Source organism: Crocuta crocuta, unplaced genomic scaffold (assembly GCF_008692635.1).
Source record: "Crocuta crocuta isolate KB4526 unplaced genomic scaffold, BGI_CrCroc_1.0 scaffold48, whole genome shotgun sequence".
In the NCBI taxonomy this organism is placed as follows: domain Eukaryota; kingdom Metazoa; phylum Chordata; class Mammalia; order Carnivora; family Hyaenidae; genus Crocuta; species Crocuta crocuta.
Window position 1 is genome coordinate 9,060,966 of NW_027533089.1, and position 22,712 is coordinate 9,083,677.

Consider the following 22,712-nt stretch of genomic DNA (forward strand, 5'->3'; position numbering starts at 1 on the left):
GGCGGGGGGGGGGAGGGACAGAGATGCAGGAATTCAGACCACAGCCCAGGTGGGAAATGCTCTGTGGGGAAGGCACAGGAGCTGTGGGACCTCTGAGGCAGGGTCTTGGCCATGGGGGAAGGAAGGGAGACCGGGCAGGGGACGTCTGAGAGAGTTCTCAAGGCTGAATAGGAATTGGCCCGATGAAGAATGCGAAAAGCATCTTCCCGGTGGGAAACAACATACATGTACAATGATTGGGGTGTCAAGGGTTCGGTTTACAGGGGATTCACTGTGTGGGCCGTGACGGTGGGGATGAGTGGGGGAGGGGAGGGACTAGCAGGTCTTTACTTGAATGTTTCTAAGTCTCTACTTCTGAGCTGGTGCCAGGTTACTGCCTCCTTCAAAGCACTTTGCAGCTCCGTGAGGGAGACAGGCCCTTAAGTGCATAGTCCAGTTGAGAGTCCTCTGCTGAGAGCAGCAGAAATGGTGGGCAGAGCCAGGTGATCTCATTATAGTTTAGAAGGTCCCTTGGCAGCTGGGAAGGGCCAGCTCTCCCCCTGGGTCACTGCAGCAGCTCCCGAAAAAGGGATGAAGAGCAGGCAGTGATTGGAGGCCCTGCAGATAGGACAGCTAAGGTCAGAAGAGCAGAGGGAGGCAGGAATGCCTCATCGTGGAGCACTAATATTACTTGCCGGGTCCATCTCAGAGTAAATGCTCTAGAAGTGTCCATCCCTCCTCTGTATCTATGAGCTGCACGGCTCTGGGTATTTCCCCAGGGGACCTAATCCCAGCCCTGCAGTGTGAGCTCAGGATCTCCTTGTCCCATAGGTCAGCCTTGGGGCAAGCAGGTGTTGGCAGGCCCTGGCAAACCCCCAGGACAGGGACCGGGGGATTGCGTGCTTACGCTGAAGGAAAACACACTAGGAGGCTTCTCTCTCAGAGCAGGGATTGCTCTGGTTACTAGCGCTTCCAGAACAAAACTGAATCAGTGATAAACCTTTGAATTACATAGTGTGTGGGTGAATTGGAGGGTGCCCACCACCCAGAAGCTGGGTCTGGAGCCTCAGATGGGGCACCTGTCTAAACAAGCAAGCAAAGTGTATGTGACCTCAGGTGGCTGAGTTATGCATCTGGGCTGCCTTTCATGGTCAAGGTGTAAATCCCATTCCAGATATCAAGCCAAAATTCTTCCCTCTTGTACATGCCAGTGACTTACAACTTGTATTTCCAAATAGCTTTTTGAGGTTTTAAAGACATTTGATCCTTTGCTAAGTCCTTGAGAAAGGTGAACTTAGCAGCTGTGTTAGAGAAGGGGAAACTGAGTCCCAGAGAGCCTAGTCGGAATTCTGCATCCTGTTTCCCAGTCCACCACCGGATAGCTAATTCCCACAGGTCCATTTCCTCAGGGCTGACAGTGGTTGCTTTGCTCGACCACAGAAGTGAAGGGTCAGGGTTAATAATATCAGCCAAACTTCAGATGTTTTGTGTGGACCATTAGGAAGATATCTGACCTCTTCAGTTGCCTCGGACCGTCATGGTCCAGGACAGCTGCAGCAGATGGAGGAGAGGGATCATTCTGTGGCCGCCATGTGTCCAAGCTCGGTTAGACCCACTGTAGCTGGTAGTCACACTGTTACACACCAGTGTGTTTGAGAAGCGTCATTAGCCTGATGGGAGACATGCCGTGACTCGGCTGTAACAGTTCGAGGCGGCATGCAATGACTATAAATGGCCGACTAATACCTGGTGCCAGTAAACTGTGATCGCTGGCTAGAACCAAGATGGTGAGAGTTGGCTGGGACAAAGAAGGCCTCTCAGGGGGAGAAGTGGGTGTGCTTCAGACCTCGGGTTTCAAATCGCTATACATGCCTCTAATAGTTTCCAGACGTACAGTGCATTTACTGAGCCCAGGAGACGCGTCATTAAGGGTAATAGCAGCCAGGCCTGCTGTTAAGTGAGAACATGAGCGGCGGAGCCCGCAGCAGCGGAGCGTTTGGCCGCACTCTGCCTTGTCACCGCGGGGCCTCGTCGCTCTGTGAGCAGGCGGCCTTGCTATTGGCCGTGGGATCGGGCCTGTGTTAGACAAAAGCTGGCAGAACTACACCGTTCTCCGGCCGGGCAGAAACACCAAATCTGCAGATTCTGCAGACCACGTTAGCTGCTTTCCTCCCAGCTTTTAGACTCCAGTGGTGTATTAGAATCCTCCAAGTCGCATCTGGAAACTATACTTGGGGACGCTGCTGCTCAAAAAGAAATGTAACAAGTACATCCATCCTGCCCCAGTTCAGTGTATTTCTTTTCATGTGCTGCCTTGTGTCCGTGGTTTCAACTCCTGTTCTTGACAGGTCGCTAGGATACTTGAAGTCTCTGAAGAGATGAGGAAGAACATGGGCGTGAGCTCAGGCCTGGAACTCATTACCTTGCCGTATGGCCACCAGCTGCGCCTGGACATAATTGAAAGGTAAGCAGTGCTGTCCTTGCATTTCCGGCCCCGTCAGGGCAGAGAGGGGCACACCACCGACCTGCCCCGGAGCTCCTCACTTCTCCCCGGAGCCCCTCACTTCTCCCCAGAGCCTGAGCCAGAGAATTCCTGGAGACACACAAAGACACAGCGCAGGGGAAGTCAGGGAACAAAGGACACGTTCCTGTCCTGACCCCAGGAGGTAGTGGAGGACAGAACTGATGACTGGTCCTTGCCAGCAGAAGTCCCCGAGCAGGTGAGGCTGGGGTGCTGCAGGCTGACCACCTAGACATTTCACCACCTCACTGAGCTACAGCTCCTCTGTCTCTTCTGAGTTCAGGATCGCTTTAGGAACAAGTGGGAGTTTGTGGGAAAGGCTGAGAAGAACAGAGTCTGAATAATGGCTTCTTCGAGGGGTAGGCAGGGGATGATGGCGCTCGGACACCNGAGCAGGGGAGGGTCAGAGAGAGAGGGAGTCACAGACTCTGAAACAGGCTCCAGGCTCTGAGCTGGCAGTCAGCACAGGGCCCGACACGGGGCTCGAACCCACGAACCGCGAGATCATGACCTAAGCGAAAGTCGGACGCTTAACAGACTAAGCCACCCAGGCGCCCCCCCCGGCTGTCCTTTAAAGCCCACACGTGTGAACACTGGATGTTTAGAAATTGAAAAGACAAAAAATAGCGAGGCATGTTTTAAAGAGAAACGCTTAAACCTTAAACACAAGTGTGGAACAATTGCTCAGAGAACAGGCAAAGTCCTTTGATTAAATTAAGCAGGGATTAGAAAACACGGGGGGGAGAGAGAGAAGTGCTAGACTAGATTCCTGTATCACCACAGAAGTTGGACTTGTTGACACACAAGCAAAGTCCACTGATTTGGACAAAACCATCTTGTTATCTGAAGTATCCTGTTTGTCCAGCCAGTTTCCTAGTTGTCACGACACACACATGGGTTGTGACGGAAGCCTGAGACCCCAGCTTTCCATGAGAAGAGGGCGGCCCGTGATGCTTTAGAGGCTGCAAGGCCCGAGCGCTGCCATCCCCCACCCACGGCTTTCCGTGACATCTTTCTGTGGCAGCTGAAGTGTTTTTATCTCATTACAGTCGCCACTAACCACATGGGGCTATCGAGAGCCTGAAATGTAGCAACTGGGAGACACATACCGTATTTTACTATTTACTGTTTTTTTGTTTTTAAATGTTTTATTTCTAGGAGAGAGAGAGAGAGACAGCGTGAGCAGGGGAGGGTCAGAGAGAGAGGGAGTCACAGACTGAAACAGCCTCCAGGCTCTGAGCTGGCAGTCAGCACAGAGCCCGACGCGGGGCTCGAACCCACGAACCGCGAGATCATGACCTAAGCGAAAGTCGGACGCTTAACCGACTAAGCCACCCAGGCGCCCCTTACTATTTACTTTTTTAAGTGTAAATAGCCCGATGTGGCCGGTGGACAGCGCAGTCCTAGGATGTCAGCCCCTGGAGAGTAAACCCTGCATTTCAGGTAGCCTCGGGGATCCGTACAGCTGCTCTCAAGGTTACCTGGCTGGGAAGCCGACAACAGGACCCTCCCCTGCCACTGTTGCTTTGGCTTCACAGCCATGGCCAGGAGACACCCAGAATGCCGAACCAAAGGCTTCTTGGGGGGCAGCAGGTTAGGAAATGGTCCTTGGCTTTGGTCAGGCATCCTTGCTTAATGCCTTTGGAGAACTGCAGGCCCGGCTTCTGAATTTTCCTACTTCTCCTTACAGGCTTTCTTAGATTGTAGCCTCTCTCTCCACGCATCTTCTCCCCTGCCCGCGCCCCAGGGACCTGCTTCTCAGTTCCACCAGCTTGCCCTCTGTTGTTGCTGGGCCAGTGGTCACCGTTTCCACAGGGACAGCTGCTTCCCACGCGATGCATTTCAGCTGAAATCTCCGCGGGTTTCAGGCCTGCCTTTATCGGTGTCCTTAGGGATGCCGGCCGTGCGCTCTGGGCCCAGCCTGAGGTCGGCGGGCCCCCGGCTTCTCCGGGCTGTTTTCTGAATTCCACTCCTGGCTCCATCTGTTTCCTCTTTCTCCTGAGCGCTGCTTGCCTGGAGCCTCCCTCCCTGGCTTGCTTCCCGCCCAGGGCTGACCTGGGGGATCTGCCTGCTAGAGTCTGGGGAGCGGTTTTCTTCAGTACAGTGTGTTTATTAAATAGAGGCCAAGGTTATAGCCATTTCAAAGGGTCAGATGACATCATCTTCTTGTGTTTTAGAATCAAATACAAACCACCCTTATTTTTAGTTTACCACTTCACCCATTCCAGGCCTGCTGAGTGGAGATGTCCTTGTTATAAGATTTAGTGGCTCTTCTTAACTCAGACCTGCCAGGCTCACTGTTTCCTAGAGCAGTATATGCAGGCAGTTTCAGGCACATGTTGGTTGAACGAATGGATATAATTACTCAGTTAATATGAGGCCAGGTTTTAAAGGTGTAGAGAACCTATCTTTTATTAAGGGCCATTTAAAACATAGGAAAAAAAAACAGTGAACGAAAGTATCAATTGAAGGCATCACGGAAGTGTTAGTTGAAAGAAACATCTAAAATCCTCAGCTCAACGTTAACACTTTACAAATAAGAAAACTCTTGAGGGGGCGCCTGGGTGGCTCATTCGGTTGAGCATTCCAGCATTGGCTCAGGTCATGATCTCACGGTACATGAGATCGAGCCCCGCATCGGGCTCTGTGCTGACAGCTCAGCCTGCTTCCGCTGCTTTGGATTCTGCGTCTCCCTCTCTCTGCGCCTCCCCCGCTTGCACTCTGTCCCTCAAAAATAAGTAAAAAAAAATTTTTTTTAAATTAAAAAGAAAACGACTAAATCCGACAATAAAAATATAAACATTAAAAATACATAAAAATAAAAAATTTATGTTAGGATCATTAAGACATCGGGAAGAAGAAAGATAAAGGTAGAGAGAGACAGACAAAATGAACCAAGATACAGAGAAAGATGTGCATATAGAGACAATTNTTTATTTATTTATTTATTTATTTTGAGAGCCAGAGCAGGGATGGGGCAGAGACAGAATCCCAAGCCGGCCCTGCACTAACAGCATGGAGCCTGACACGGGGCTCAAACCCACAAACCATGAGATCATGACCTGAGCTGAGATGGAATTGGATGGTTAACCGACGGAGCCCCCAGGTGCCCCACGGCACTTTAATGATTTTAACACCCCCATACTGTCTCTTTCCCACAACAAGCCTTGCTCACATTTGTACAGTGAAGAGACTGAGGAGTAGGCAGTCAGGGAGCAGCCTGTGGTCACGCTGCAGGTAAGCGCCCTGCTATACACACACACTCAGAGACAGGAGAGCTCACCACGTATTTCGTAACCATCAGAGAAAGTAGTGATGCTGGCCACCGGACGGATCATGCCACCTTTGGCCTAGAGTGGTGAGAGAGAGAGAGAGCAACACATGTGGCCACAGAGAGAAGCATGGCCAGGGAGTGACTTCCTTAGCTGTGAACTTTCAGAACAAGGTGGCCCCAGAGGTACAAAGGCATGTTGTATTTTAGTCACCAAAACTGTGGATGGGGCTTCACCTCAGCAGGTGTACCACAGCCTGGAAAAAAATGTAATGCAGGCCTTTCTGGCCCAAAGCAGTCAGCTGATGTGGGGAGAGAAGGAAAGGCGCGTGGGCTGTGCTGCAGCCATCGGCAGAGACTGCTCTGCGACCTCATTCATATCAGTCCCGTTGCCATCACTGGGCTTCCTGTTCTGGGTCTGTGAGCTTGACCCTGGTAGTACAGGATGAGAAAAGGGAGGATTGTTGGCTGATACAAGATTTCTGTTTTATTAGGGTCTGACTTTACAAGGAAATGCCTGCTGGTTGGCTATTCAGTCTTTGTCCACATCTCCGTTCACTTTCTGACCTCTTGACCTGAGCCACAGACTCTCCATTCTTACTTCCTCATCCCTTCTTATGTTCCAAGACCCCTATTGTCTTCCCGGGTCAAGCATATTCTCTCATCTCCTGTTCCTTCCATTCCCCAGTCCAGGGGCACCGTGGAGGTGGCCAGGGCTCCCATGCGAATGGGACTCCCCAGTGTGTGGAGGGACTAGGTGTCTCCCCGGACCTCTCATGGCAGAAGGTACAGGAGCCATGGGTACTGAGCACCTTCACCCCAGGAGGGTCCTCTTCATGCCCCCAGATCCAGGGCTGAACGTGGTCCTGTCCTGGGGCATCTGCCCTTTCTGAAACTAGATAGTGCACACTCTGAGGCCTAGCCCAGGCCCTGCTGCAGGCAGCCTCAGGGGGTGATCTCGCTGTTGAAATCGGCAACCAAATTATCTGAGCTGCCGCGCATCACAGGGCGAAGGCAGCAAACGGCACAAAGCTAGTCCTTTTTCTGGCCGGTTTGCATTCCTTTCCTCCTGATCCTGTCGCCCCCGGGCCTGACCACTGATCTCCTCCCTCTCAGGCACAACACGATGGCCATCGGCATCGCGGTGGACATTCTGGGCTGCACAGGCTCTTTGGAGGACCGAGCGGCCACCCTCAATAGGATCATCCAGGTGGCGGTGGAACTGAAAGACTCCATGGGGGACCTCTATTCTTTCTCTGCCATCATGAAAGCCCTGGAAATGCCACAGGTAAGGTTCCACTTGCCTTGCGTGCCCTGCGGGCCAGTGTGCACTGTCTTCTGCGAAGTGGTCTGCAAGCCCACGCGAAGCAGATCACAGACGATTTTAGTCTGTCTCGAAAGGTAAACTGAATCATCCTGAAAGCAGCTTGGGTTAGGGGGCAACCACAGCGGTGTCCTAAGTGTTTCGGTTGTTTTTAAAACCAGTGGAGGATTTTTAAGAGCCTACACTTTCTCTCTGGCATGCCGTCAGGGGGGTCGTCCTCAGGAGCCATCGGTGTTCCTTAAGGACAATGAGGACGATCTGTCCAAGGTGTGTTGTTATAATAAAGGCACTGCTCTCGTCTGGGTCACCAGGCATTTGGGGAGCTTATATATGAAGATCCCTAGAGTGGCCCGTCTCAAAGTATGATCCTCAGGTCACCTAAACGTGACTTCTGTTAAAAAAATTGAGATTTCTAGCACGTCTGCCATATAGCCCCCTAATTAAAGTTTCTGAAGGTGGGCACTTGCAGGTTATCTGCTTTGATGGGCTGTTTTCAGGATGTATTAAACCTGAAAGCCTGTATTTAAAATTAAACAGACCTGATAGAGGAAAGTCATTCTTTATCTTCATTGCTCCAAGTCCACTTTCCAGTTTCTGTTCTGCCGAGAAAGCCCTAGGTGTTTGTAATCTCGCCCTCAGGCTCCTCTAGTCCTATATAAGCCCAGACTGCGACCAGTAACACGAAACCACAGGTCAACTCCTTTAGGCTGGCTGTTTCATAACGGCGATTGAAAATCCACCACTGCATCTAGTGAAGACAGCTACAGTCACATGTCACGCAAGTCAGGGCACATTCGAGCAAGGTCTGTCTAGCCATGCATCAAAGCAAGGCCACCCTAACCACAAGCTGAACAACTTAGTGCCTTCACGAGGAAATTTCTGGGGAAATCAGTTCCTATTACAATTTTCTAACAGTTTGCAAGCTCTTTAGACACACTGGAATTTTATAGGCTCCATATTTGGAATAAGCAAATCTAGCTGTACCGACTCCTAAACAGGGGTTATCACTTTTCATTCACATGTTTTTAATTTGTATCATATATATGTCTTCTTAGCCCAAACTGCCTGTAACTTGGGAACGCTGAGGCAACAGGCTAAATAAGCTGCCCTCCAGCCCAGAGCATTCTCTGCAAGCAGTAAAGAGGATGTTTTGTGGGAGCATGTGCTCGCCCTCCCTGCCATCACACTCAGCGGGGAGGGACTCCTCCCGGAGCGCCCAGTATGCCTTTGCAGGGAGCACCCTAGCCTCCAGCGGCATCGGACTCTTCGCGCTGGCATGGGTGCTCCGGGTATCCCGGGCCCCGCAGTGAGCTAGGGCACTGCTGCTGAAAGGAAGTGACAGAGCCAGGCCGAGAGGAGAATCCCATCCCTCCTGTGTGTCACCATCCAAACCTGTCCCTGTACTACAGGCTCAACGTGCCTTCTCTTCGCAGCTTCTAGTATCAAGAAAGAGCATCCAGCAGATGGGCCCAGACAAGAGACCGGGGCTGCTTTCAGAAAGGCAGATGCTTCACGGAGGGGGAGAGAAGGGGCATTGAGAAGGGGGTGGCCGGAGGAAGACAAGTCGCATCTTTTCTGTCCCAGCAGACCTGCGGTGCCGGTCGCTTCTCACCATCCTCTGGGAAAATGCAGCTCTTAGAGGCCAAGGGCATGAATCTCTTACCAGCTATAAAACCTGAAGCAAGTTAACTATTCTCTTCTGGTTTCTGATCTGTAAAATGAGGCCAGTGTACTGCCTCGTGGGACATTGTGAGGATTAATTGAAATTCCTCAAATACCCGACAGAGAGTTGGCACTCGTCTCCCAAGTATTAGTGCCATTCCTCTTTCTTACTTCATGTAAAAAAAAAACCTCAGATGCTTAGGCTTGCTGGTTTCATGGCATGAGTGAGGGTGGTTTGTCGCCGGGCAGTCAGAGGCATGTGTTGGTCTTGATTGTTCTAAAAGAAATGATAAAGGAGTGAGCAGTGGCATCATATGGTCGGGGCAGTGTTCTCTGTGTCTCAGATGTTATTACTTACTAGTAAATGAAGATGCCGTACATTCTATTCCTCCACGCTTTCATCTACAGGCTCTGTGGACAGGTGACAATTCCCACCAACACCTACACTGCATGTATTCTTTGACCCAGTAATTCCACTTCTGGAAATTTATCCTCCAGATATTTTCACACATAGACACATTTGCAAAATCTTCACCAGGTACTTTCATAATGGGGAAAAAAAAAGTTCTAGAACTCTGTGGGAGACTAATTAAACTTCAGTTTATCCATAAAGTGGAACATCATACAGAAATTTAACAGAATAAGGCAGTTTGTGCTGTTTTATACTATTTCTATGGGGAAAAGGTGTAACGTATGAAATGCATTTTATTTTAAAAGTTGTGGATATGTGTGTGTGCAAAGCTTAGTGCACACCTAGAAGAAACTGATGAGCTGCCTCTGGGATGGGCCATGAGAGCGATACAGAACCCGGTGGGGTGGGGATTAGCCTTTATACGCTGCTCTCAACTGCTTTGACTTTATTTTAAAAAGAGCCTTTTCCAAAACGATCACACCTTTCTTTCTTCCAGATCACAAGGTTAGAAAAAACGTGGACCGCCCTCCGGCACCAGTACACCCAGACCGCCATCCTCTATGAGAAGCAGCTGAAGCCTTTCAGCAAAATCCTGCACGAAGGCAGAGGTGAGTGCGGGGTCGGCACAGGCGGGCGTGTGTCTGTGAGAGTGTTAGGTCATAGCTGCTCTGGTTCCATCAAAGCCTCGAGCAGGACATATCAGGAAACCCAGGTTATCTGTAGGATTGTTGACGGATCATCGAGGCTTTTATCAGATGACAGTGTCACTTCTACAAGAACTGCAGTTGCCAAAACAGGACATGGGCTACCAGTCACCTCGTTCTGTGCTTACCTTTCTTATTTGAGGTGTAATGTATGTAGCATTGTATTAGTTGTAGGTATAGAATGTAGTGAGTATTTGTGTACATTGCAGAACGATCACAATCCAGTCAACACCCACATCATACACACTTACAAAATTGTTCTTTCTTGTGATGAGAACTCTCAAGATCCACTCTCTTGGCTACTTTCAAATGTGCAGTGCAGTGTTACTAACTATAGTCACTGTGCTCTACGTTACCTCCCTATGGCGTTTGTATTCTGCACCTGGGAATTTGTATCTTTTGACCCTCTCCACCCATTTGGCCCACTGCTAACCCCGAGGCTAACCATCAATCTGTTCTTTATATCCATGAGCTCAGGAGTTTTTTGGGGTTTTTGGGTTTTTTTTTAGATTCCACATATAAGTGAGATCATAGTATTGATACATATATTACATATGTAAGATAGACATATCTTAAATATATGATACAGTATTGGTCTTTTTCTGTGACATATTTCACTTAGCAAAATGCTCTCAAGGTCCATTCATTATGCAGTCCCAAATGGCAGGATTTCTTTTTCTTTTTTTTTTTAAGTTTATTTTGAAAAAGAGAGAGTGTGTGTGAGCAGGGGAGGGGCAAAGAGAACGGGAAAGAGAATACCAAGCAGGATCTGCACTGTCAGCACAGAGTCTGACACAGGGCTGGAACCCACAAACAGATCATGGCCTGAGCCAAAACCAAGAGTTGGATGCTCAACCAACTGAGCCACCCAGGCATCCCTCATTTCTTATTTTTATGGCTGAATAATACTCCATTGTGTGTATTTATAAATATATACCATCTATACCCATATTATCCATTCATCCATCAGTGGATACTTTGGTTGTTACCATTCCTTGGTACTGTAAATAATGCAGTGAAGATGGGGTGCAGATATTTTTTTCAATTTAGTGTTTTTGTTTTCTTTAGATACACACCCAGAAGTGGAACTGCTGGATAATATGGTAGTTCTGTTTTTAATTTTTTGAGGAGTCTACAGTTTTCTATAGTGGCTGTACTAATTTACATGCCTGCCAACAGTGCACAAGATTCTCTCTTCTCCACATCCTTTCCAACATTTGTGATTTCTTGTGCTTTTGATATAGCCATTCTAACAGGTGTGAGGTGCCACCTCATCGTGGTTTTGATTCGCATTTCCCTGATGATGAGTGATGCTGAGCACCTTTCCATGTACCTGTTGAGTATCTGTATCTCCTCTAGAAAAATATCTATTCAGACCCCTGACTTTTTCGTTGGTTGTTTTTTTCTTCGGTTGTGCTGTTGACTTGTATAAATTCCTTATATATTTTGAATATTAACGCCTTATCAAATATGATTTCCAAATATTTTCTCCCATTCAGTTGTTTGTCTTTTCATTTTGTTGATGATTTTCTTTGTTGTGGAGAAGCTTTTTAGTTTGATATAGTCCCACTTGTTTATTTTTGCTTTTGCTGCCAGAAAAAAAATCATTGCCAAAAGTAATGTCAGGAAGCTTCTGCCTATGTTTTCTTCCAGGAGTTCTATGGTTTCAGGTCTTACACTCAAGCCGTTAGTCCATTTGGAGTTGATAGTTGTGTGGGGTGTAAAATAGTGTCTGATTTTCTTTATTTTACATGTGGCTCTTCAGTTCTCTCACCAGCATTTATTGAAGAGACTGTCCTTTTCCCATCGTACATTCTTGGCTCCTTTGTCAGAAATTAATTGGCCATATATACATGGGTTTATTTCCAGGCTCTCTATTGTATTCCGTTGATGCAGGTCTCTGTTTCTATGCTAACATCATACTGTTTTGATTACTACAGCTTTGGAATATCGTTTGAAACCAGGGAGCATGATGCCTCCATCTTTATTCTTCTTTCTTAAAACTTCTTTGGCTATTTGGGGTTTTCTGTGGTTCCCTCATATTTAGGATTGTTCTATTTCTATGAACAATGCCACTGGAATTTTATAAGGACTGCACTGTATCTGTAGGTTGCTTTTAGATAGTTTGGACACCATGGGGGCATCTGGGTGGCTCAGTTGGTTAAGCATCCGACTTCGGCTCAGGTCATGATCTCATGGTTCGTGAGTTCAAGCCCCGCATCAGGCTCTGTGCTGACAGCTAGCTCAGAGCCTAGAGCCTGTTTCAGATTCTGTGTCTCCCTCTCTCTCTGACCCTCCCCTGCTCACACTCTCTCTCTCAGAAATAAATAAAACATTAAAAAAAAAAGTAGGGACACCATGAACACAGAATATCTTTCTATTTTTGTGTGTGTTTTCTTCAATTTCTTTCATCAATGTCATATAGTTTTCAGTATATGTCTTTTAGCTCCTTAGTTAAATTTATTGCCAGATATTTCATTCTTTTTAACTGTAAGTGGGATTGTTTTCTTCATTTCTCTTTCTGATAGTTCATTGTTGGCATATGGACATGCAACAGACCTTTTGTATATTTGTATCATGCAACTTTACTGAATTCCTGTATTAGTTCTAACAGCTTTTGATGGAGTTTTTAATGGTTTCCAAATATGTCATCTGCAAATAGTGACAGTTTTACTTCTTCCTTTCAGTTGGAATGCCTTTTATTTTTTTCTTGCCCAGCTGCTCTGTCTAGGACATCCCATACTAGGCTGAATAAAAGTGGTGACAGTGGGTATCCTTGTCTCGCTCCTGATCTTAGAAAAAAAAGCTTTCAGCTTTTCACCATTGAATATGATTTAGCTATGGGCTTGTCATGTATGATCTTTATTATGTAGAGGTATGTTCTATACCTTCTTTGCTGAGAGTTTTTTAATAAGTAATGGATGTTGAATTTTGTCAGATGCTTTTTCTGCATCTATCGAGTTGATCATCTGATTTTTAACATTCATTTTGTTCATGTGGTGTTTCATATTGATTGATATATAGATGTTGATCCATCCTTGCATCCCTGGAATAAATCATACTTAATTTATTAGGAAGGTATATGATCCTTTTTAATGTATTGTTGAATTCAGCTCGACAGTATTTTATTGAGGATTTTTGCATCCTTGTTCATCAGGGATTTTGGCTTATAATTTTCTTTTCTTTTAAAATTTTTTAATGTTTTTATTTCTGAGAGAGAGAGAGAGAGGCAGCATGAGCAGGAGAGGGTCAGAGAGAGAGGGAGACACGATCGGAAGCAGGCTCCAGGCTCTGAGCTAGCTGTCAGCACAGAGCCTGAAGCAGGGCTCGAACCCACGAGCCATGAGATCATAACCTGAGCCAAAGTCGGACGCTTAACCGACTGAGCCACCCAGGCGCCCCTGTAATTTTCTTTTTTGTAGAGTCCCTGTCTGGTTTTGTTATCAAGGTAATGCTGACCTCATAAAATGAGTTTGAAAGTATTCCTTTCTTTCCTATTTTTCAGAAGAGTTTGAAAAAGGTTGGTATTAATTTATGTTTGGTAGAATTACCAGTAAAGCCTCTGGTCCTGGATATTTGTTTGTATGGAGGTTTTTGATTATTAATTCAGTCTCTTTACTGGTAGTAAGTCTGTTTAGATTTTCTATTTCTTCATGATTCAATCTTAGTAGGTTGTATATTGTAGGGACAAATTAATTTCTTCTAAGTTGTCCAATATAATTGTTCATAGTAGTCTTGTGATCCTTAGTTTATCTGCAGTGTCAGTTGAAACTTCTGTTTCATTTCTGATTTTTTTATTTGTGTCATTTCCTTGGTGAGTCTTGCTAAAGGTTTGTCAATTTTCTTTTCAAAGAACCAGGTCTTAGATTCACTGATATTTTCTATTGTCACTGTAATCTTTCATTTATTTCTGTTCTGATCTTTGTTTCCTTCCTTCTCTTAACTTTGAGCTTTGTTCTTTTTCTAGTTTCTTGAGGTGTAAAGTATGGTTTTTTGAGGCTTTTCTTGTTTCTTGACATAGGCATAGATGGGTATGAATTCTCCTCTTAGAACTGTTTTTGCTGCACCCCATAGATTTTGGTATGTTGTTTCTCCATGTTCATTAGTCTCTTTTTACCCACGGGATATTTAATAGCATGTTGTTCAACCTCCACAGATTTGTAAATTTTCTATTTCTTCATGTAATTAATTTCTCGTTTCGTACCACTGTGGTCAGAAAAGATGCTTGATGTGATTACAGTCTTCTTAAGACTTGTTTTGTGACTTACCATATGATCTACCCTGGAGAACGTTCCATGTGGACTTAAAAATATGTATTTCAGTTGCTTTTGGATAGAATACTCTGTATATATCTATTAAGTCTGTCAGATCTAATGTGTTGTTAAGGCTGTTATTTCCTTACTGATTTTCTATTTGGATGATCTATCCAATAAGTGGGGTATTTAAGTATTCTACTATTATTGCGTTGTCTGTTTTTTCCTTTAGGTCTGTTAATATTTGCTTTATACTTTCAGGTACTCTATGTTGGGTACATAAATATTTACATATGTTATATCTCTTATCAGATTGACCTCTTTACCATTATGCTCTTTTTGTTACTTATGACAGTCTTTGTTTTAATGTCTATTTTGTAAAAGTATAGCTCCTCAAACTTTGTTTTGGTTTCCACTTGCATGACTATCTTTTTCCATCTCTTCAGCTTTCAGCCTGTATGTGTACTTACATCTGAAGTGAGTCTTTTGTAGGAAGCATAAAGATGGGTCTTTTTTAAATCTCTTCAGTCACTGAATGTCTTGATTTTAAAATTTAGTCCAGTTACATTTTTGATTGGTATATACTTTTTGCCATTTTGTTTATTGTTTTGTTTTATCATTCCTCTCTGTTCCTTTCTTTTTCACTTCCTTTGTGGCTTGATTTTCTTTAGTGATATGCATAAATTCCTTTCTCATCTTTTGTGTGTCTACTGTAGGTTTATACTTTCTAGTTATCTTGAGGCTTACATATAACAATTTTAACAGTCTACTATTGAAGTTGATACCAGCTTAAGTTTGAATGCATTCTAAATCTCTACATTTTGACCCCCTACACAACATTTTTTTTGATGTCACATTTTATATCTTTTTACCACTTCTGTCTTTTAACCTTCATATTAGCTTTATAAGTGATTAATCTATCTTTACTATTTACTTTTATCAGTGAGATTTGTACTTTTATGTTTTGTAAACAATTAATGCTTTTTTCAGCTAACAGAAATCCCTTTAACATTTCTTGTATAGCCAGTTTAGTAGTAATGAACCCTTTTTTATTTGTCTAGAAAATTCTTTATCTTCCTTTCAATTCTGAATGACAGCTTTGCCAGATAGATTATACTTCTTGGGAATTTTTTTTTCCTTTAGCACTTTGAATATATTCTGCCAGTCCCTTCTGGCCTCTAAAGTTACTGCTGAAAAGTCTGCTGATAGAGTCATATGGAGGTTCCCTTGTACATTACACATTGTTTTTCTCTTACTGCTTTTTAGATTTTTTCCTTTCCATTAACTTTTGACAATTTAATTACAATGTGTCTTGGGTGGGTCTTATTTGTAACTCTCTGGGCTTTCCTGTATCTGGATGTCTTATTTCCTTCTAAAGAGGCAGGGAAGTTTTCTGCCCCTTTCTCTTTTCTTCTAGGACTCCTGTAATGCAAACGTTAGTTTAAGGGAGTTATGGAATGTCATCAAGCAAACTATCTTCACGTTTTTCATTCCTTTTTTTTTCTGTTTGCTACTCTGATTGTATGAGTTCCATTTCTTGTTTTTGAGTTCACTAAGCCTTTCTTCTACTTCATCTATTCTGTTGAACCCCTCTCCTATAACTTTCAGTTTGTTTTCTTCAGCTCTGTGACTTCTGTTTGGTTCTCTTATATTTTCTATCTCTTGACATTCTCACTGTGTTTATTCTTTTCCAAATTCAGTGAGCATTTTTGTGACTACTATTTTGAACTCTTTATCAGGTAAAATTACTTATTTCCATTTCACTAAGGTTTCGTCTGAGGTTTTCTCTTGTTCATTTGGAACATATTCCTGTTTCTTCGTTTTGCTTGATGCTTTGTGTTGTTTCTATGCATTGGATAGAATAGCCACCTCTCCCAGGCTTGACGAAGCCGCCTCACGTAGGAGATGAACCTTATCATTCAACCCTCGTCTAGTTCTTGGTTGTCTCTCTAACCTTTGTGACTGTCCAACAGTCTTTTTTATATTTGATGGCTCCCAATAGTTGAGGATATATCAAGACCTGTCAGTGTCCCAAACGGGAGCTCTCAGTGCCTAGATTTGGGCCAGTTGGAAGCCAGAACCTCAGGCATCAATTTTTTTAATTATGCAAATATGTATAGTCCTGTGGGAATACAAGCGTAAGTCCCACTGGCCCTCAGAGCCAGGTAATCTGGAGGTGTCCCCTGGTTGGCAATTGCAAAAAAAGGGCTTCAGAGAAGTGTATTAGCCAGCTCCCTTCTGAGAGGTATCAGGAAGCTATAGCAAGGCAGAAGGAGAATGCAAAGATGGTGTCCACCAGCCTACACTACCTGGGAGTATCGCTGTAGGCCCCTAGTTGTGTGCCAAACATGAAGCCCGCCCCTCACGCCGAAGCTCCAGGACAAGCAAATAGGCCTCTTTCACAGAAAGACTAGGGGTGTGTCTCAGTCTGCTGTCTGTGCCTGTCTAGAACTGGAAGTCCTGTGAGACATAGGATCACAAGTCCCTCTGGCCTTCAGAGCCAGGCGATTGGGGGTGTATCATGAGGACACCAGATGTATGTAAAAGCTCCCCTCTGGAGATACTGGCACTCTGGAATTTGGCAGAGGGAGAGCATATAGATGGTGCCCACAGGAAGAGGGAAAGAAAAAATGATGGCCCCTGCTGGCCAGAACAAGGCAGAGGAAGAATGTGTGCTATATTAATGCCTGCTCCTCAGACCAACGCTTCAAGATTAGCAAATGAGCCCCTCTTAATTGGCTGACCCCATATGAGCCCTGGGGCAGGTGAGTCTGAGCACACAAGCCCTTTAAGAGTTCTTTCTCAGATGGCCTCAGACTTGTGGGTCTTGCGGATGTACGCAGGGTTGATTTTCAAAGCTAGATGTTTTGGGGGCTTGTCTCTTTGGTGCAGATCTTACAAGTTAGGGTATCCAATGTGGGCCTCAAACCCCTTGCTCCTCAGGGAGAAGGCTGCAGATTTTGAGTTCTCTCCCAACTGTGTGTTGCTGTGCCAGGGTTTGGGTTTATGACAAGACTAGGTCGTGGCCTCTCCTACCTGCTTCAGTGTGAGTTTTTTTCCAGAGGAATTTCCATATTTAGCTGCAGATCTGGTGTGTTCACTGGGGGAGGTGAGCACAGGCTCCTCCTCCATCACCATCTTCAATTTGTACTCTTTGCTTAACTTCAAAAAAAAAAATTACAACATGGAAAAACTTTACCCCATTTTTCAGAATCTACGTGTGTTCCTCCCAACAAAATATCAGTCCCACTACTGATGCCTCTTGTGACCTTAATGGAGCGCCAGGAGGTCACTTTCGAAGGAACGGACATGTGGGAAAAAAATGACGAAAGCTGTGAGATTATGCTGAACCACTTGGCAACAGCCCGTCTCATGGCAGAGGCTGCAGACAGCTACCGGATGAACGCCGAGAGGATCCTCGAAGGTAAGAGCTATTCTATAAGCTGCACTCTGAGGAGTGATTAGAATGAAGGAACTTTGAAAAAGCACGGATGCTCTCAGGAAAAGACAAAGTAGGAAAGATTAAGGCATGGAATTCCATTTCTTATGATGGATCCTTCTCTTATTCTCTAAGTGACTTAAGGATCCTGCTTGTCCCTTTTTATGTGTTCTGTTGTGTCAGTGGCATAGAATAAGCTGAGAGAAAGGATCAAGAAGGAATTGGTCGGCTTACCTACCATTAGAACTCCTGATCGGAAGTATTTGAAGATGTTTGAAGATGAAGCTAACCATGGGGAGGTAGAATGCTGTGGGACTTCATTTATTCTCATTCCTGTTTCTTCCCAGTCATACTGGGAGGTGAGCTCCCGTGCATTAGAGGGTCCAACACCAGCAAAGGCACTGCAGAGACAGCGTGGAGAAAAATATAAACCCACCAGTACTTAGGTTTGGATTCATGTAAAGTGTGTCTTAAGTAATAACCACCTCGACTGAAGGAGGTGGACAGAGGTGGGAAAGCCATCCATGTAGGACTGCAGCTGAGAAAGAGCCTCTTAAGGGTTTTAACATGGGAAAGTGTCCTGCATGGTCAGATTTATTTTAAACTTTGCATCTGTGTGTGGAAGGCTGAAGGCTTATAGGCAAAAAGACCATTTAGGGAGGAAATACAAGAAGGAGGGCTTTACTTAAGGTGGTGATCAGGAATGACTTTTCTCTTCTTCACAGGCCCAGAGTTTTATCTATAAAGTTAAGAAAAAGTTAAATAGGCCTCTCCTGCCCTATATATTTCATCATAAAGCAAAGCTGTTGCTTCAGAACCAGAACTTGGGACTAAACAATTTATACCGTATCTGCTGTAGGTTTAAGAACTACATATCGGTTTCAAGTTTTTCCTCAGAAAGTTCTCCAGAGGGGCACCTGGGTGGCTCAGTCAGTCAGATGTCCAACTTCGACTCAGGTTATGATCTCACAGTTCATGGGTTGGAGCCCTGCATTAGGCTTTGTGCTGACAGCTCAGAGCCTGCTTCAGGTTCTGTGTCTCCCTCTCTGCTGCTCCCCAGCTTGTGCATGCTCACTCACTCTCAAAAAAAAAAAAAAAAAAAAAAATTTCCTCCAAAGTTGGCAGTGTAGGATTCAAAAAAGTACATAATTCAGTTCACCAGATACTAGAGTGCCTGCTTATACAAGGCTAATTACTATGTTACACTGGATGTTGCCTAAGCCAATATATTAGAATGGGTTTTGAGAAAAGCACTTTAAGCTGCTCTACAGCAAATCACTTTAAAGGTATCTAACAGTATTTCTCAGTCAATCCTGTTACAGGTTTCCTTAGCAAGTTCCCACTGCTGAAGTAACTATGAACCTAGTAGAGGCAGACATTTGCTCACCTTTAAATATGGAGCCCAGGCCGGGACTCAAAGCATGTTAACTGAATGAATGGAAGTCATCATCTGGCCTCTGAGATGTTATCTGTCAAAGATATTCTGGCTTCACTTGGAAGGAGAGACAAAGAAGGCTTCTATTCTTAGCCACAAAGATCCTATAAATCTAGATGGTAGCAATATATTAGGACAAAGTAGATCAATCCTGCAGTAATCAAGGATGAGAACCACATGCTTGTATGACTCAGGCTGTTGGTCTCTACCTCCCTCTAGTAGAGTTGACTGAATATTCTTGGCTTTAAGTAGAGCCGATCTTCTCTTATGAAACAGAGGAGAGAGTCAAGAAACAGATCCACACATATGGCTGTCAGTATATTTTTGAGAAAGGTGCCAACAAAACTCATTGGATATATAGTCTTTCAACAAATGGTGCTGGATATGATATGCAAAAAAAAAAAAAAAAGAATCTTTACTGCATACCATATACATGAATTAATCTGAAATGGATCATAGATGTAAGAGCTAAAGTATAAAGCTCCTATAAGTTAACATACGGGAAATTCATTATGGCCTTGGATTAGCAAAGCTATTTTAGGACACGAAACACCTGAACCACATCCAGAAATGCTGATAAATAAAAATTTTAAATTTGCTCCATTAAGAAAGTGAAAAGGCAAGTCACAGTCTATAAGAAGATATTTGCTAAACATTTCTCCAATCAAGGATTTATATCTAGACCGTATAAAGTACTCTTAGAACTCATTGAGAAGACAAACACGATTTGAATAGACAGTACACCAGAGCAGATCTTCACATGACAAATAACTACAAAAATGTTCAAAGCATGAGTCGTTAGGGAAATACAAATTTAAACCACAGTGAGAACCGCACACTGTCTAGAATGGTTATGATTTAAAAAGAATGATAATACTAAGATTTGGCAGCTCCTGGAGAAACTGGAGCTGGTGAGAATATAAAATGGTACAACCATTTTGGAAAAGAGTTTGACAGTTTCCCTAAAATAAACAGATTTACCGTATGCCCCAGTAATTCCTCTCCTAGAGAAATGAAAACACATGTCCACACAAAGATTTATATACAAATGTTTACAACAGTATTCATAACAGCCAGAAACTGGAAACAATCCGAATCCATCAGTTGGTAAATGGATAAACAAATGCGCAATGTCTGTATAACTGAATACTTAGCAGTGAAAAGGAATGAATTGATAACACGAAGCAACAGGGAATACTCTCAAAAAACATGGTGCAAAACAAACCAGACCTAAAGGCCACGTTTTAGGATTCCATTTCTGTCAGATTTCTAGAGGGCGAAACAACAGCAGAAAGCAAAAAGGCACTAGGTAACTTTCTAGGGTGATAGAAACGTTCTAAAATTGCTGGTGAGGGCGGTACAACTTGCACAAGGTATTCTGCACCAAACTGTGCAGAATCATGACACGTAAGCTACACATCAGTAAAGCTGTAAAAACAGAACATGGTACTTTGACCACTCCTTCCCGCCGTGGCTTGTGCGCACCAATTTTATCCTGTCCTGTTTTAGTGAGTCTACTTGGTATCCCTTCTCTGAAAGTGCTTGGGTCCTTGACAACACGGCTGTGCCCTTTCCTTATTGAAAACAGAGCCTGAATTTTTCCTGGGGGCCCTTCTCAAAGTTCTGATACAAGATGAAGTTCATTTTGATCCTACCTTATCGAGTAGTCTTTCAGTCTGTTTTCGACAGTCTGTTTGAAAACTGAAGTAACTGTTCTGTTTTTATATTAGGTTTTCAACCAGATGAAGAAATGAGTGAAATCTTCAAGACTGAATTTCAAATGCGATTGCTGTGGGGCAGCAAAGGTGCACAGGTCAATCAGACAGAGAGATATGAGAAGTTCAACCAGATTTTAACCGCCCTCTCACGTAAATTGGAACCTCCTCCAGTAAAGCAGGCAGAGCTTTGAGAACTCTCCAGAATACCTTAGGATATTATTTCAAGCTTCTCCAGTTTCTTCTTTGGGAAGGCTATTGTTTGATAAAGTAATAATGTGCAAATCTGACAGTATACAAGCTTTTAGTATCCACAGGATATTAAACATGTAAATTGCACAGAGCACACTTATTTATGAATTGTTTAAAATTACTACTGATTTTAAAGTGAAGATAATTTATTATGAAGGTAACTATTGCTAATGTTGATCAGCAAATTTAAGAGAAGACCTGGCTCTGTTGGCTGGTTGCTTTCTATTACTGAGGTGTTTGACCATTTTAAACCCCTTGTCAGATAAGTGTAAATAGAACAGAGTTTAAAGGCATGAAACATTTCAGAAGGTATCAGTTGTATGATATTCTTTAAATATGAGAAATGTAAATAGTCATATGAAAATATATGTTTTTGTGAAACAATTGTATCTAGTCTCTTTCTTTAATAATAAACTCATCAGAGTAGAGTAATCAAACCTCCCACCATCCTGGGGCACCCTCTTCCCTCAATGCTGTATCCTAATAAACCAAATTAATGAGCATGGGATGGAAAGTTAGTTTAAGGTTTGGCCTGGAAGACAGAGTGAATAGTAATACAGAGTAGACCTGTGGTGCTTGCTAGCAGTTGACTTTTGTCAGGTTAACATCATACCATGTGCACCACAGCATCTGGTATAAAGTGGGTACTCAGATGTTAGTGTGTTTCATGACATCGTGCATTTGAAACTAAGGGACTGTTGAGCTTCCGGTCCCAGATGGCGACATAGTCTTCAGACCCTGAACTCCCCTCTTCCACAGATACACCAAATCTACAACCTATTTATAGAGCAGTTTCTGCTAAAGAACTGAGCGCTGGCCGAACAGCTTCTGCACAAGAGATAGAAACCACATGGGGAACAAAAGGGATGGAGACACAGTAACAAAGGGACCCCCTACCCCAAAGCTGAGAACGACAGTGGGGAGGGATGGTGCTGAAAAACGAACAGATTCATTTGCCCTGGGGCACAGAAAAAAAAAGTGCCATGGTTTAAAAGGGTGGCTAGAGGGGCGCCAGGGTGGCTTAGTCGGTTAAGCGTCCGACTTTCGCTTAGGTCATGATCTCACGGTTCGTGGGTTCGAGCCCCGCGTCGGGCTCTGTGCTGACTGCCAGCTCAGAGCCTGGAGCCTGTTTCAGAGTCTGTGACTCCCTCTCTCTCTGACCCTCCCCTGCTCACGCTGTCTCTCTCTCTCCTAGAAATAAAACATTTTGGGGGAAAAAAAAAGGGTGGCTAGAACAGAAAGGCACCAGACCTAGCACTCTGCCAAATAGTGGGGGAGCTGCTGGAACTCTCTGATCCGGAGATACTTGTGAGCACCATGGTTTGTGTCCCTTTCACCTTGGCAGTGCAGAAAGCACAGTCCTGGCACCATAGCCGGCCACCTTGGTGAGCCCCAGGCCCCTCGCCCACACCAGCCCCAAATGACCTGGGGCGCGCGCACGCACACACACACACACACACACAAAGCCATAGTTTAAAAGAGCAACTAGAGGGGCACCTAGGTGGCTCAGTCAGTGAAGCATCCAACTTTGGCTCAGGTCAAAATCAATGTGGTTCACTGAGCTCAGACCTGCATCAGGCTCTGTGCTGACAGCTCCAGAAGGAAAGAAAGTAGGGTGGGGAGGAAGCAATTCATCTAGAAGAAAGGGTGGAGATTTAAGGATTGTTGAGCAGAGAAACTGGTAAGCTTTTAGGCATATCACAACAACAGTGTCTACCATGTGAGGTTTAAAAGTCAGAACAATT

At 44.5% G+C, this 22,712-nt stretch overlaps 1 protein-coding gene across 6 annotated transcripts in view; it reads left to right on the top strand.

Annotated features, from left to right (window-relative positions):
* BCAR3 (BCAR3 adaptor protein, NSP family member) overlaps positions 1-21,351 on the top strand; it is a 205,764-nt gene extending 184,413 nt beyond the window's left edge. For all 6 annotated transcript variants that reach the window (XM_077746059.1, XM_077746061.1, XM_077746062.1 and 3 more), the window contains 5 exons: positions 2,328-2,443; positions 6,888-7,059; positions 9,666-9,777; positions 17,338-17,550; positions 20,731-21,351. In XM_077746059.1, the coding sequence (XP_077602185.1) occupies positions 2,328-2,443; positions 6,888-7,059; positions 9,666-9,777; positions 17,338-17,550; positions 20,731-20,909 (792 nt within the window). In that variant the 3' untranslated portion in view covers positions 20,910-21,351. The remainder of the gene's footprint in view (positions 1-2,327; positions 2,444-6,887; positions 7,060-9,665; positions 9,778-17,337; positions 17,551-20,730) is intronic.
* The last annotated feature ends 1,361 nt before the right edge of the window (positions 21,352-22,712 follow it).